The sequence below is a fragment of the Prunus mume genome, linkage group LG1 (genome assembly GCF_029339155.1).
Source record: "Prunus mume cultivar Tortuosa linkage group LG1, ASM2933915v1, whole genome shotgun sequence".
Classification (NCBI taxonomy): Eukaryota; Viridiplantae; Streptophyta; class Magnoliopsida; order Rosales; family Rosaceae; genus Prunus; species Prunus mume.
In genome coordinates, this window is record NC_142698.1 from 24,432,071 (window position 1) to 24,445,582 (window position 13,512).

The window sequence follows — 13,512 nt, forward strand, 5'->3', positions numbered from 1 at the left end:
TATTGCAATTGTGCAAGGTTTGCTTATGCGATTGTTATTAATTTGGTTAAACAGTACATTCCCATAATCTGATATAATATAGTGTCAGATCTTTTTCAGACCCAAAAAAAAAAAAAAAACATCAGATCTTTTACTTTTATCAAAATCACATGCCTCACCTCAACTCTGGAGTGTAAAATTGGAATTGCTGAAGGAAAAAAGGTGAAGACAGATTCTGTAGGAGAATAAAAACTTCATTTATCAACAAACGAGGACTCAGCAAGATCAATAGCGCGCGCAAGAGCAGCAGCTTTGTTCTCACACTCTTCTCTGCTCATCAGCTGGATCACTATCAGCCACAATTCCAGCCCCAGCTTGCAGATGAGCAACCCACTCTCGTCGCTTGTTCACATCCTTGTATGAATACATTGTATCGTACCGGAAGCTAGTTGGGAAAACAATAGTTCTCAGAGCAAGGGCAATATCCATATTGCCAGAAAATGAAATTCCTCCAAAACCACCACTGTATGGACCACGTCTGGTTACTTCCAGCTGATCAATCAGCTCCATGGCTTTTACCTGCATTGCAGCAGAGAGCTAAAAATGAGGAAATTCAAGAATAAATCCATCTAAGATAAATTAGGAAATCATGGCATCAGGTTGCATATATCTACCTACTACATGTACCAATAATGGTGTGAAAATCCTATCCCTAACCAATTAGGTTAACCCTCTTCGCCAGTTCAATGTCTGAACTTGCAGGATTATACAGGTTAATCAACTCTTGGATTAAATGGATGGCCAATTATCCAATTAATTAGAAATGAAACAAATTTGCAAAACAAAAGCTGGAAAAGGGCTGATGATGAAAACCTTTGGTGCTCCACTGACAGTCCCAACCGGCAACGCAGTCCGTAGAGCATCCCAGCTAGTTAAATCATCACGTAACTCTCCAGTGACCTGCAATGACAATTGTAAATTTTCATCCCTAAATTAAAATTAATGTTGTTGATAGTACACTGATGAAAATAACCTAAGAGTACATTCTTGTCATCCACAGACTTTGGATATTATATACATGAGAAAAAAAATTATGAAAGTAATGTCTTAGTTATTAATCTCTAAAAGATATTAGGCTACCTATTAAGTGCATTGAGAAAGGAAATACTTACCGTAGAACTTATGTGCATGACATGGGAATAACGCTCGATGTTCATGAGCTTCTCAACCTTGACAGAACCAGGTTTTGAGACCTGCACGAACAAATTATTAAGCACGTGATTATGGCTACAAGATACTAAAGAAACATAGCAGATTATGATACAAATCAAATAAATATAAGCAATAGTGGTCACTTAAGGCATGAACAGAAAAGCCACCAAGTGTAAACTTTTTTAGCCAATGCTGAATAACGAAATATTGTTTCCTACCACTGACAGAAAAGATACAGTAGACTGAGAATTGCTTTCTACAAAAATAGAAAATAGTTCCACTTCATACTATATGGAACCTCCACATTGGCCCAAAGTCAACAAGGCACACCATCAAATATTGAATCTCTAGTTCAAAGCAGACTCTTCAGACTCTCATTCAAGAATAAACCACTACAAAGTGGGCGAAATTTGCAAGATGGTAATGCATATTGACTTACTAGGATGTTTCAAACACCAAGGGACAAGAATGATATTCAATTTATCCGTCAGAATGAATCCTCAGGACATTGGCGTCTGCCAAAAGTAGACTATTAAGGATTGCATCTAAACCTCAAAATTACAGTATATTTACAGTTTTACAATCTTAGAGTAACATTCGGCATACATTAGAATGTGAATAAATACATAAATAGGAGAAAGATAAAAGTATAAACCTTCCCAACATCATTCCTCCCCAAGTCTACAAGCATGATGTGCTCTGCACATTGCTTTTCATCATTCAAAAGCTGTTTTTCCAATATTAAATCTTCTTTAGCTGTTTTTCCTCTTCTAACAGTCCCAGCAAGCGGTCGATTGGTGATCGTTCTCTATTACAAAAATTAAAAAAATGCACAACTGAGCAAATTTATAACTAATGAAAATGACATCCCTGTGGTAGGAAAACTAAAGTAAACAAAGAAAACATAATATGTAGGACATCTCGTACAAATTATCAAAGGTCAAGTAATATTACGATTACACACATAATAAGAGGCTTAAGAGCTAGCAACAGAATAACATAAAAACTCAGATGTTGAAATTTTTAGGACATCTAGTTGTGCTTACCTTCTTGACGTGTGTAAGGATTTCTGGACTTGAAGCAACCAGAATACAGCCTCGAGCCTGATCACAGAAGTATGTACTTATAATCTCAGAATTACAAGGTGAACAGGAAAATTAAAAACAATGGTTCACTGAAAAGGAAGCAAACCTGCAAATAAGTCATATAAGGACTTGGATTCACTATCCTCAATGCTCGATAAATTTCAAATGGGTCTGCAAATGTTCGCCTCTCGAAACGCTGACTTAAGACAATCTGAAATATATCCCCAGCTAGGATGTGTTCTTTGGCTTTCAAAACTGCCTCCTTGTATTCCTCACTTGTCAAGCTCGAATCCTCCAATTCAGGACCAAAAAGTTGAGTGTTGAACTCTATTGAACCTGCAGGCAGCCTCGGGCTGAAATTGACAGTTGATACATTCTTACATCAACCTTACGATTACAAAAGAACATGTAATGAAAAGTATGGTAAACTAAACATGTAATGAAAAGTATGGTGAACTAACTCTCCACCAAATAAATAAAATAAATTTTTATATAAAATAAATCAAATAAAAAACCACACCCCCAATATCTTTATTACATAAGCATAAGTTTGAAATAAAAATTTGATTTAAAGAGGATGGGATGAGTAGAACATAGGACAGGAACAAAAACTCACAAAAGAAAAATATAAAAGAAACACGAGAGAAAGGAATTGATTACTCACGTGATAATGTCATGCACTCTAGATACCAATGTTTCCAATCTATTTATTCCATCATTGAAGGCCTCCTCAACAGAAGAATATTGATCTAATTGCACCCAGTGAATTACATGTGCTTTCTATAGTAGACAAAATTAAGAAATAAAAATGGTTAAACCCACAAAAGGTAGCATCCTATTTTGTTCAAATCAAAATTTACAACCAAAGCTTGTAATTACCTAATTCTCCTAGTTCTACATATGGAGTAAGATGCAAATATCTTGTTTCACCATGGAGGAAAAAGTGAACATGAACTTTTAAGGGAAAAAAAAGAAAGAAAAGAATATAAGCAAAAGAGAGAGTAATTTGGAAGAAAGAAACTCTTTTAGCAAAGGAAGTAGATGAATTTATGTTGACATGCATTTGAATCTAAGTGTCTCAATCTATTTATTTCTCTTCACTGAAATCTAGCGTGAAAATCTAAGTACCTTCTCCACATGATCGAAGACTATCACATCATCATAAAGGCCAAGATGAACATCAGGAAGATTCCTGTCATCTGGTGGTGCACTTGCAAATGGCAGCTTTTTCGTCTCAACATAACGCACTGTATCATAGGAGAAGTAGCCAACCCACCCACCTGGTTAAAGAGAGTGGATGTTATTAAGCACCAACCAGTGACTTCAAAGATCTCCATTGTCCTAGGACCGAATTAGACAATAATACGAGGATAAATTTATGGCAATTTTGTGACAAATAAGTATATTAAACAATACATAGCATTTGTGTCAACACAGTACATGTACAGATTAATAAAATGTACAGGAAGAATATGATTAAGGCTAGTCCAAAACTTTGACACAAACTAAGTGAAAAAATTAAGCAAAGCATGTTCTCCTTTTCAGAATAACTTCACCACAACTTCATGAGTCTAAGTTGTGTAACATTAATGAACAACATACAAGGAGTGTTGGTTTGTTTAGAACTGATAGGATTGAGATATGGATACTATGAGAAAATTTAAAGTTAGTTATTCTACCACAAAATGCTTCTGGAAGTTCATCAACAAGTTGGGGTGTCCATCCCTCCATGATTCTCTGGGGAACAGTCATTGGATCTTCCACGATCTCCTCTGTCCTACACCCTTCTCTGTGGTCCATAATGGTAACCATGTTCTCTTTTGCTACGATTTCAATGGACGGTTGGGCTCCAATAACACTGTACCGCCCCTAGCAAAAGATTGACATAAAAAATTAATAAGTGGTCCAGTATTATCTAAGGTTAAACCCAAACAAATACAAATGTGAAAAAGACTGAAGGGGCTTACAACATTAGAGTCCTTGGAACCCGGCTCAACTGACTCAAACAGAAAACTTGGCGCATCTCTGTCATCCTCCTTAACCAGACACCGGTAAGCAAGCACAGGAGTTAAGTGATCAGAGAATATGCTTCGATATAGAGGAATTAAATTCCCCTTCTTTGAAGCCTCAACAAACTTCTCTGATTGGTCCGCTGGAGGAATTAATCACACCAATCAAACCTCACATTAACACATTACAAACAAAACTCATCTAAGGATGACAATCTACTTTCCTATAAATCAAATACCAGAATTTCTGAGAAAGGTTGGGAAAAGAGAGTAAATTTTGAATTATGATATTGTTTATATACTTCTCAATTTGGGACCAAATATAACAAAGACCACAACTATTAGTATTCAGCTTGTAGGAGCCAAATTAGCTTTTATAATGTAAATCAAAATACCATTAAGTACAAAGCTTACAAATTCAATTTCTTTTCTTTCCCCTGTTTCCTCCTTGACCAAACAGACACCAATACTCAAAATGTGAATGCTCAATATGCATTTCCCCTTAAAGTTCTACACTTTCATGGAAACCAACCAATCATAGCCGAGAAAATCAACATGCATATTCCACCTTTTCCTCACAAGATAACGAGAAAATGTACCTAATGAAGGAGATGAGAGGGCCGAGCATCTCAACGTACGGACACGCGGAATGGGGCGAAGCAGAGCTAGAGAGCTGGAGGCTCTGCCGCGAAAGTTATTGGAGACCGCTGACGGTGATGTAAGAGTTGACGGTAGTTGACGGGAGCCAACGGCTAGGGTTTCCATGGTGAAACAAAACGAAAGCAGGGTGATTTGAACTTTCTGTTTTGGTCGGTTGAGTTTTGAACAGACGAAGTCAGTCGTCAGAGGATGAGACAGGAGAGGAGTGTAGCTGAGCAGACAGGCTATTGGGCTTTCGACTTGGGCCCAAAATCTCTCAAATATGGAAATACATAGCACTTGAATATGGAAATAAAATTATTAGAGATCATATTTTCGAAAAATATAAACACTTGAACGGAAGCGTAAACTAGAAGAAAATCTATGTTTTCAATTCGGAAGGGTAACCCTGAATCTACAAGGAGAAAAAGACACACTCTTAAAGAGAGATATTTAGTTTATAGTGAAGTTGAAAATTGACAAGTGCATACATGAACTAATATTGCTATAGATGATGCATGAACCATAGGCAAGTGCATGCATGAACAGTTACTAATGAAATACATGAATATAACATTAAACATGTGTTTTATTTATTTATTAAGTAAATGAACCCAGAGTAACTGTTCGTTGAACCTTGCTCTTGATTATGATGCCTCATCATACTCCCTTGCTTGAAGAAAAATCGACTCTGAGTTTTTGCTAGGATTGTCAATGCCATCTAAAGGAGAATAATACTCAGACAAGTCTGCCACATTAAATGTGAAAGAGATGTCCGTGTCCATTGGCGGAGCCAATTATGGCCCACGAGGGTTACTTGATCCTTCTCAACATTTTGAAAATATTATATTTATCTGTGTTATCCAAGTTGTTTTATAGCTATATTTACTATATTGACTCTTTTTACAAATGTAAATTGTCTACAATGAACATGAATATGATCTATATTTGTGTTTCATGTGTCATTTATGTGTGTGTCATGGATTTTATTTGATTTTCTCATTCTAAAAAAATAAACCGTTTAGATCATTGAATCCCGTTTGAACGTTGAACATTGATGCCGGTACTTTCATGAAAAGAGAGAGAGAGATTGAGGCCAAGAAATTAGTCATATTATATTGAAGAATGTCCATGGCCAACTCTACACATTCCAAAGTGCAACGGTCGACAACATTTGAGCTATGATCATCAAGAGAAGAGCTATTCAAGAAAACTACAGTCCTTAACACATTGCTTAACGCAGCTGTAATATCCAGGAGATCGACACAGCTCCGTTGCAAGGCAATGTCCTTCGCATCCATTGTAACAGGTCATGTTAAGAGTTCTTCTCTGATGAGAAATTGAAACCCCATTGATAGAAGAAGCCACATTATTGCCTTGTAAAACAAGAAGCACAAATAATGCAACCAACAATGTCATTAAATCCATATTGCAAATGCAATTGTGTGTATAATATTTCTAAAGATCCATGGTTCGCAATTTGTAGTGTAACATTTTGACTATATATGCAGATGATTGGTTGCATAGAATTGTGTTTGATATATGTAGCGAGCTTCGATTGACGGATCCCTCAAATAAGCTTATTTGATAGACATCCTTGTAGAGCCCATCATACATTCCAAACATCTATTTTGTAGATATTCATTTGAAGATCATCTCTGCAAAAAAAATTACTTGAATTTGATATCATTTGACTACTCAATTAAATTATTGAAATTTTAGCACTTTCTTAAAGCATCGTATTCATTGATTTGTAAGACATAATTAAATGTCTAAATGGTTTCCGATTTATCTATTTTTTTGTAAAGATGATCTCAAATAAAATTATTTGAGAAATCCCTCAATAGAAAGAGATTATATATATATATATATATAAACTTATTTAAAAGATCCCTCAACCAAAGCTTACTGTATATATAATATATATATATATATTATATATATATATACATAAAACTTTTTAGATAAAGATCAAAGAGAAATCCTGGAATATGTTATTTGTTGAGAAAATCAATTTGATGGCTTTTCAGCCTGTATTGCTACTAATTTTGGCTTTACAAAGCCATAGGCTAGGGTTCACTATTTAAAAATTGCAGTGTTTAATTGGGATATAAATTGGAATAGTGATGAGCCTTTGTTTGCAGAAAATAAATGTGTTTACAAATTTTTATATAATTTGTTCAAAATATATTTTTTCAATATTAAAGTATTCTGTGATAAAATAACAAAATTTTACTACACAGGACAAGAACCTGTAAATCACATTGAAGAGTCAACTTAACTGTTATTGTATTTCTTTTTGGCAAGCCAACTGTTCTTAATGTGATACCAACTCAGATTGCAATCTGAAGCTAAAGAAACAAATCAATTCAATTATGTTTTCAGAAAGAAAAAGAATGTACAACAATTAGTAAAAGCAATGACAAAGTTACATCTTCTGTATAACATAAATTATTCAATGTGTTTTCTCTATTATTTTGTTCTGTATCTTAAAAATAAAAAATTTATGGAGGATGATATGGCAACATTGAACTTTTGGGCAAACGAGTTCTGAATTTAGACGGTTCGCATCATTGGTAATCTGCATTTAAACAATAACATGAAAACTATAAGAAATAAACCAAGACAACAATAATTTTAGCTTGCAAATCATCAGCAAGTCAGTTTTCATAGGGCAAAGCTATCATTTCTTATTTCAACTGCAATGAATAATCTTTTACCAGCATGTACTATTTACTAAACATATGCAGTCAAAATGAACATATTCATTCTTTTTGTTGATCACATTCACTGCAATGCAGTTATCTAACCGTATGAGATGCAGAATTCATACTCAAAGAAAAAGCATTTCAAGGTAAATGTAAAAGGCAAGGTTTCTGACCTTCTATTGAAATTTGAAGCAGGATGAAAATGCGAGTCACCAAGATCAAGCATAAGAAGAATGATGATTCAGAGTCCATATTCTTTGAACATAATTATTGAAGGCAGTTCCGAAAGAAACGAATTCCCTGTTCAAACATGAATAGCTAAGCATTAAGAAGCTGAAAGAAATGATAAGAACACAACATAAATGGAAAGCTCAGTTTAAGAGGCTTAGATATGTGTCCTCACCTGCAATGCAAAGGTGATGTCCGCTTCATCTACATTCAGTGTTACTCTTTTAGATTTTTCATCTCGACATTGACCGCCCAGCTTCAGGAGGCCCTGCACTTAGGATTATGCCTCAGTAAGTAACTTATTTCTCCTTCTCCAAGTTGGTAAATTAGTATTAAGTCTAATTGTGTAGTATCAGAGAACAGAAATACTAAGACTGTTATACTAACAATGCTTTTTCTTACCTGGTCACTTAGCACTCTGCACATACTTGAAAACTCAAAAACTCCAACTGGGGGAATTAGTGTTGATTTGCAGATGTCTATGTAAGATTTATTTAGCTGCAAATGTGTGACAAATTCAGAAATCAGTAACATAATTTTTCCATGCTTCCCGTTATCTTTTATCGTCAAACAATGGCCAGGAAACACACCTCTGTTACAGTTGAATCCTTCTTTTTCCTACGGAAAAGCTTCACGGCAGAGCAAAGTATAATCTGTGGAGAGAAAGGACAGTTGTATTAAGATTAATTATATGAGATGCAGGGAGCAAATATAAGACTGGTGTAAAATTAGTTCACAGCACTTGAATATAAAAACCTAAACTGCTTGGAACTAAAGACATCATTTTTCAAGAATTGAAATACTCTAAGTCACACAGCCTGCATACAAGTACAAGTAGTACAAATCACCAGAAGAAGGATTACCTGTTGATGTTGCGGAAGACATTGTACGGTATCCACTACTGGTGATTTGTAAGTCTTTGACAAAGCAGCAGCCATATGACCAATTTTCACCTGCAACACACGCAAGTGAATATTTAACATTTATATACTTCAGAGTAATTACTTGAAAGTCTTAGGATTTCAGAATGTATTGGTACTAATAAGACCTTAGAGTTACAAATGAATCAAATAAAGGTCATGGAGTTAGAAAAATCATGAAATATTGTTGCAGGAATGAAAGGATGAACTTGAAAAGAATGCTTGATAAGAAAATGATACTGAACAAGGAAAACAAAACTACATTTGTCAAGAGTCTTGTGGAGACCAATAGGGATCACTTACAATATCAATCTCCGGTTTTTTCACAACTGGAGCAGGAGCCATCTGCTGCTCAAAAAATGCATCTACTACTGGTGATGAATTCAAGTTGTCATTAGATTCTTTCAGTTCTGCTTCCAGAATCTCAATTGCACTCCTGGAAAATAGTTAGCAAAAGTTAGCCTCATAACCCCACACAAAGCTCCTACAAGTACAATCAAAGTCACCATCGTCATTGAGACATTTGCTGATACTAATATGACTCCTAAGTCCTAAGGCATTTACATTTTCTGATATATTGATGAATCTAAGGCGCTTGCTCCTTTCATACATATTCTCAATTGCACAGTCAAATTCTTGCACCTTTTCTACAGTTTATGATGTAACTCAACCAAACTAACCTGCAAATACAAAGAGCTTTCCTCATATCTCCAGATGCAGCAGCAACTTTCTGCCATTTTTCACAGTCAGTACTCAGCCTATGAAACTGCTTATAATATAAAGAACGATGACACAAGTATCTTCTGGAGAATATAATAAACAGCAAACTCACTCTGGCACAAAGTTCCAATGCTTGTGGTTGAAAGACGGTGTGAGGTAGTGTCTGTTGGAACAGAATAACAGCTGTTATTAAGTAACACTAGATACCAAGACAGTTACACTAGATACCAAGACAATAATTAGTTTCTCCTCATAATTAAAAAGTATGAGAGAACAAGACTTGTTATTACATGCAAAAAAGTAGCACAAACTTACCATTAGCCTCTCTTGAAGAATCCTGATAATCTGCTCCACATTGTAGGCCCGAAAAGTTATAACCATAGGCTTGCCTAAAGCAAGAATATGAAAGCACAAACATCAGTAAGTGCTACACCCCAAATACAGTTTAGCTTCTTATTGCACAAAAACGGGTAAAAATATTAGGTATTTGTACTCACAATTTAATGACTGAAGTCTTGGAAGAAAACGATCAGCCAGGTCAATGGCATTTGCCACCCCTGCAAACATAACAAGAATATGAGATCTAAACACAATACAATAATGGAGTTAAACCAACTTTACAATTATTACCTATGAGTATACATCTTGAGAATGGGTACGTTGTGAGCATGAAAAGATCATGAAGCACCGCCCGGTCTTTAGTAATTAAAAAATCCAACTCATCAGCTATTATCAACCTGAAAAAATGGAAACCACTTGAGTATAACCACACTCTTGATGATAACATCCACTTTGTTGAGATGAGCAACTAAGCATTCAATGTCATAAAGGCATCCTGCTCATATCTAATTTTTTAGATTTTTAACCCCAGCAAATATATAAGGAAAGGAGCAATGTGTGTTTATGTGGGCATCAAATATTGCATGGATTGTGGCAGATTGAGGATAATTTGCTTACGTCATCTTCCTTCTAGATGTCTGAGGCTTTTGAGAATACAAGTTCTGGAGAAGCTGCAGGGCTGAGGTAGTACTTTTAACTTTCTTTGGTGGTTGGTCTTTACCATGTATCTGCCAATGCAAACCAAACCAAATGTAACCACATTCTGCTACTATAACTTATAAGTTATAATCAACAATAGAATAAGCTGTAAGAATCATTACCTTGCTAAAAATATCAGAAGTCTTCGTTAGAGAACTGCAATTTAAAGCCAGCACATCTGGCTCCTGAAATCCAGCCTGGTAGTAAGATCAATTCACAGTTTTAACACTTTGGATTGAAATAAACACAAACTTAACAACAAACACATTTTAGAACTTAAAAATGAATCAAACATTCTAGAGACCTAAAGTATTGAGGTACAATAAGCTCACCTCTCCTGCCCAGTCAACCAAAGCTTGTTTCACTTTTTCAATGGACAACGATTTTCCAGTACCGGGGCAACCACAGATATATAAACTCCCAGCCTTCTCTTGCTCTATGCATGCCTTGCAGAACTCCAAAACCCTCTTCTGCTCGTCTTCGCGGCACGAAACAGTAGACGGCACAGTTGACACGTGTAATGCCTCCTTCGCCTCACTGATTTGCTTAACATCTACAGCCAAAACCATTTGTTAATTCTTAGACCACACAAACACATTTTCCCTAAAATTTAAATTGATTTTGCTTAAACAATACTTGCCTTTGGGATCCCATTTCGGTTTATCGACTGATTTCTCAACTGATTTGCAAAAAGTTTGAACCTTCTTTTGGCTGAAATATTTCTCAATTCCCTGCAAACAATTACAGATGAATCAGAAACGAAAATCAAGTCCTCCATGAAATTAAACCAACAACTTAATCAATCTTGCACAATTATTTAGCGGATTCTATTTCATAAAAATTAAAGCGAATCTCACATTTGCGGAACTGTTAGCGCAAGCACTGAGTCGCCGGCGAGGCGATCCGAGTTTCATCGGCTTGGATATCGGACTAAGCTTCATCGGCGACGAACTGGATCTGAGCTTCCTCCTCTGAGGAGTTGAATTGCCGGCGGATCCGACGGCCTCGGGTGCGTTCTCCGATTTGACGGCCATGACTTCGTCGTCATTGAGTTCAAGGCTGCGTTTGGCAATGGCAGGCATTGTGTTTGAAGGAAAATGAGAATACGAAGGCTTGAACTCGCGGCAACGAAAATTGTGTGCAGGCGCGCTGGGCTTGAACATGCGGGAACGAACGGGTGGGAACCCATAGATAAAGGTATTTTTTTCGCGGGAATAAAAATTCGTTTTGGCGCGCTGGCGCGCGCGAGTTACAAACTCAGGGGGCGTGACAACCGATATGTATATGTCCGAAGGTGGGCTCCACCCGGTCTTGCTTGGTCCAGGCCCATCCATTGGAGCTGAAGGTTAGGGTCCAGTCGACACGATTAGTTAAACGAGTTATATTTGTGTTGATTTATACCCTCGCCTTTTTTTTTCTTTTACACAACAAAATATTGGAGAAATGGGAAATTAATTACATTAGATTCTCAAAATCCAAGGCCGGAGTTAGAATTGTAAAGTTGAGGGGGACGAAGTAGAAAATACAATTATATAAAACACTTAAATATTCAATAATAGATAAGATATAAAAATATTGGGGGGCGGGGGGGAGGGGCCAAGGCCACTGGCCAAAAAACTTACATCTAACATGAATAACACTGTTTTGCTATCATCTACTAATAACACAATGTCATGTGGAAAACTTATCATACGTGTCATTGCGAAGTGATATCCTCATTACATAAGAGTTTCTCTCCACTTCAGGCATAGGAGTGGCTCCGCCACTGCATGTGCCAATCATTTGTTTTTCATTTTTTAAATAAAAATGGTTATGAAGTTTGAACTAGGCACGACACATGGAGCATGAATTTCTTCCTACTTTATAAGTTTTTATACAATAAACTTCAATTTTCAAGGAAAAAACAATGTCATTGAAACAACAATGTCAAAGTACAAAAAGAAGACTGGACTTTAGTAATGTAACAAGTATGGCCTCATTAAAACCTTGCCTTTAAAAACCCCAAATGGAGGAAAATCCGGTCAATGAAAAAAAGTACTACTACATCACATCCAGTATAAAATTAAAATAAGAAAATAATTTGTCATTGGCCAAAACATCATAAATCCATAAAGGACCATCCTCTAACCACACTTGAAAGTCCTGAGACAGGAGCACCTGCTTAGTCCATAGATGAGCAACTTAGTTACACTCTGAGGAGCAAAGTGACAAGAAATATGAGCAAAACGATTAAAAAGGCCCCCCAACTTCACCCACTAAAGCACCCTCCACCGACCAACTTTGCTCATAAGTTTGAAGATTCATAATAATCTCTTTGGCATCCATTTCCAAAATGACAGAATGATGCCCCATTTGACTTGCAATCTGTAATCCCAAAATTGCTGCATAAAGTTTAGTAGCTTTAGGAGAAAACATGCCATGAAGACCTTTATAGGCAGCCAACATTAAATCACTCATACCATCTCATATGACAACCCCCAAGCCTCTAAAACCAATCAGCAAATTAACAGCACCATCAACATTTATCTTCACAAAATTGCCATTAGGTGGAGACCAATGCCGCACAATATTAGTTGCTGGAACATGAGAAGACATTAAAATAATAGCCCGTTGATATTCCAAAAACAAGCTTCTGGATACAAACCAAAAGACTAAAATGTGAAGTACTTCAACAAGAATGTAAAAGATCATTACGAGAGCTCCATAATCCCCAACTCAAAAAAACCAAAGAAAACTAGCTCGTCATTAGTCAAAATTGAGGAAGCATATCGATATAACTCCTTAAAAGTACCAACATGTAGGGGGACAGTCAACCCTAAACCTTATATTTTATTATTTGAAAGAGGAAATAAATTTTAAATATTGGAACAAGTATATATAAAATTAGACCCATGAGTCCAACGCGCTTAAAGCCCGGCACATTTAAGGCACTTCATACAAATGTATCGCGGGCCGTCAGTGTGCCGGCCCTAGG

General features: G+C 36.2%; 2 protein-coding genes across 2 annotated transcripts; both read right to left on the reverse strand.

Moving 5' to 3' along the window:
• Positions 1-2: 2 nt before the first annotated feature.
• On the reverse strand, positions 3-5,188 carry ASA2 (anthranilate synthase 2). Its single transcript, XM_008222374.3, is given in 12 exon segments — positions 3-305; positions 307-558; positions 853-939; positions 1,152-1,232; positions 1,847-1,999; positions 2,238-2,294; positions 2,383-2,629; positions 2,941-3,056; positions 3,405-3,556; positions 3,956-4,145; positions 4,244-4,428; positions 4,885-5,188. Coding segments are annotated over 12 exon segments (1,758 nt in total). The 5' UTR covers positions 5,051-5,188; the 3' UTR covers positions 3-233.
• Positions 5,189-7,302: 2,114 nt separating this feature from the next.
• On the reverse strand, positions 7,303-11,758 carry CDC6 (cell division control 6). The gene is made up of 17 exons (XM_008222864.3): positions 11,396-11,758; positions 11,179-11,269; positions 10,871-11,091; positions 10,661-10,735; positions 10,458-10,567; positions 10,131-10,237; positions 9,998-10,057; positions 9,816-9,889; positions 9,613-9,663; positions 9,461-9,510; positions 9,084-9,216; positions 8,724-8,813; positions 8,451-8,513; positions 8,263-8,358; positions 8,036-8,128; positions 7,806-7,932; positions 7,303-7,505 (listed from the first exon to the last, which is right to left on the reverse strand). Exons 1-16 carry the CDS (start codon positions 11,699-11,701, stop codon positions 7,900-7,902), a joined length of 1,653 nt encoding a protein of 550 aa, XP_008221086.3. The 5' UTR covers positions 11,702-11,758; the 3' UTR covers positions 7,303-7,505; positions 7,806-7,899.
• Between the last annotated feature and the right edge of the window lie 1,754 nt (positions 11,759-13,512).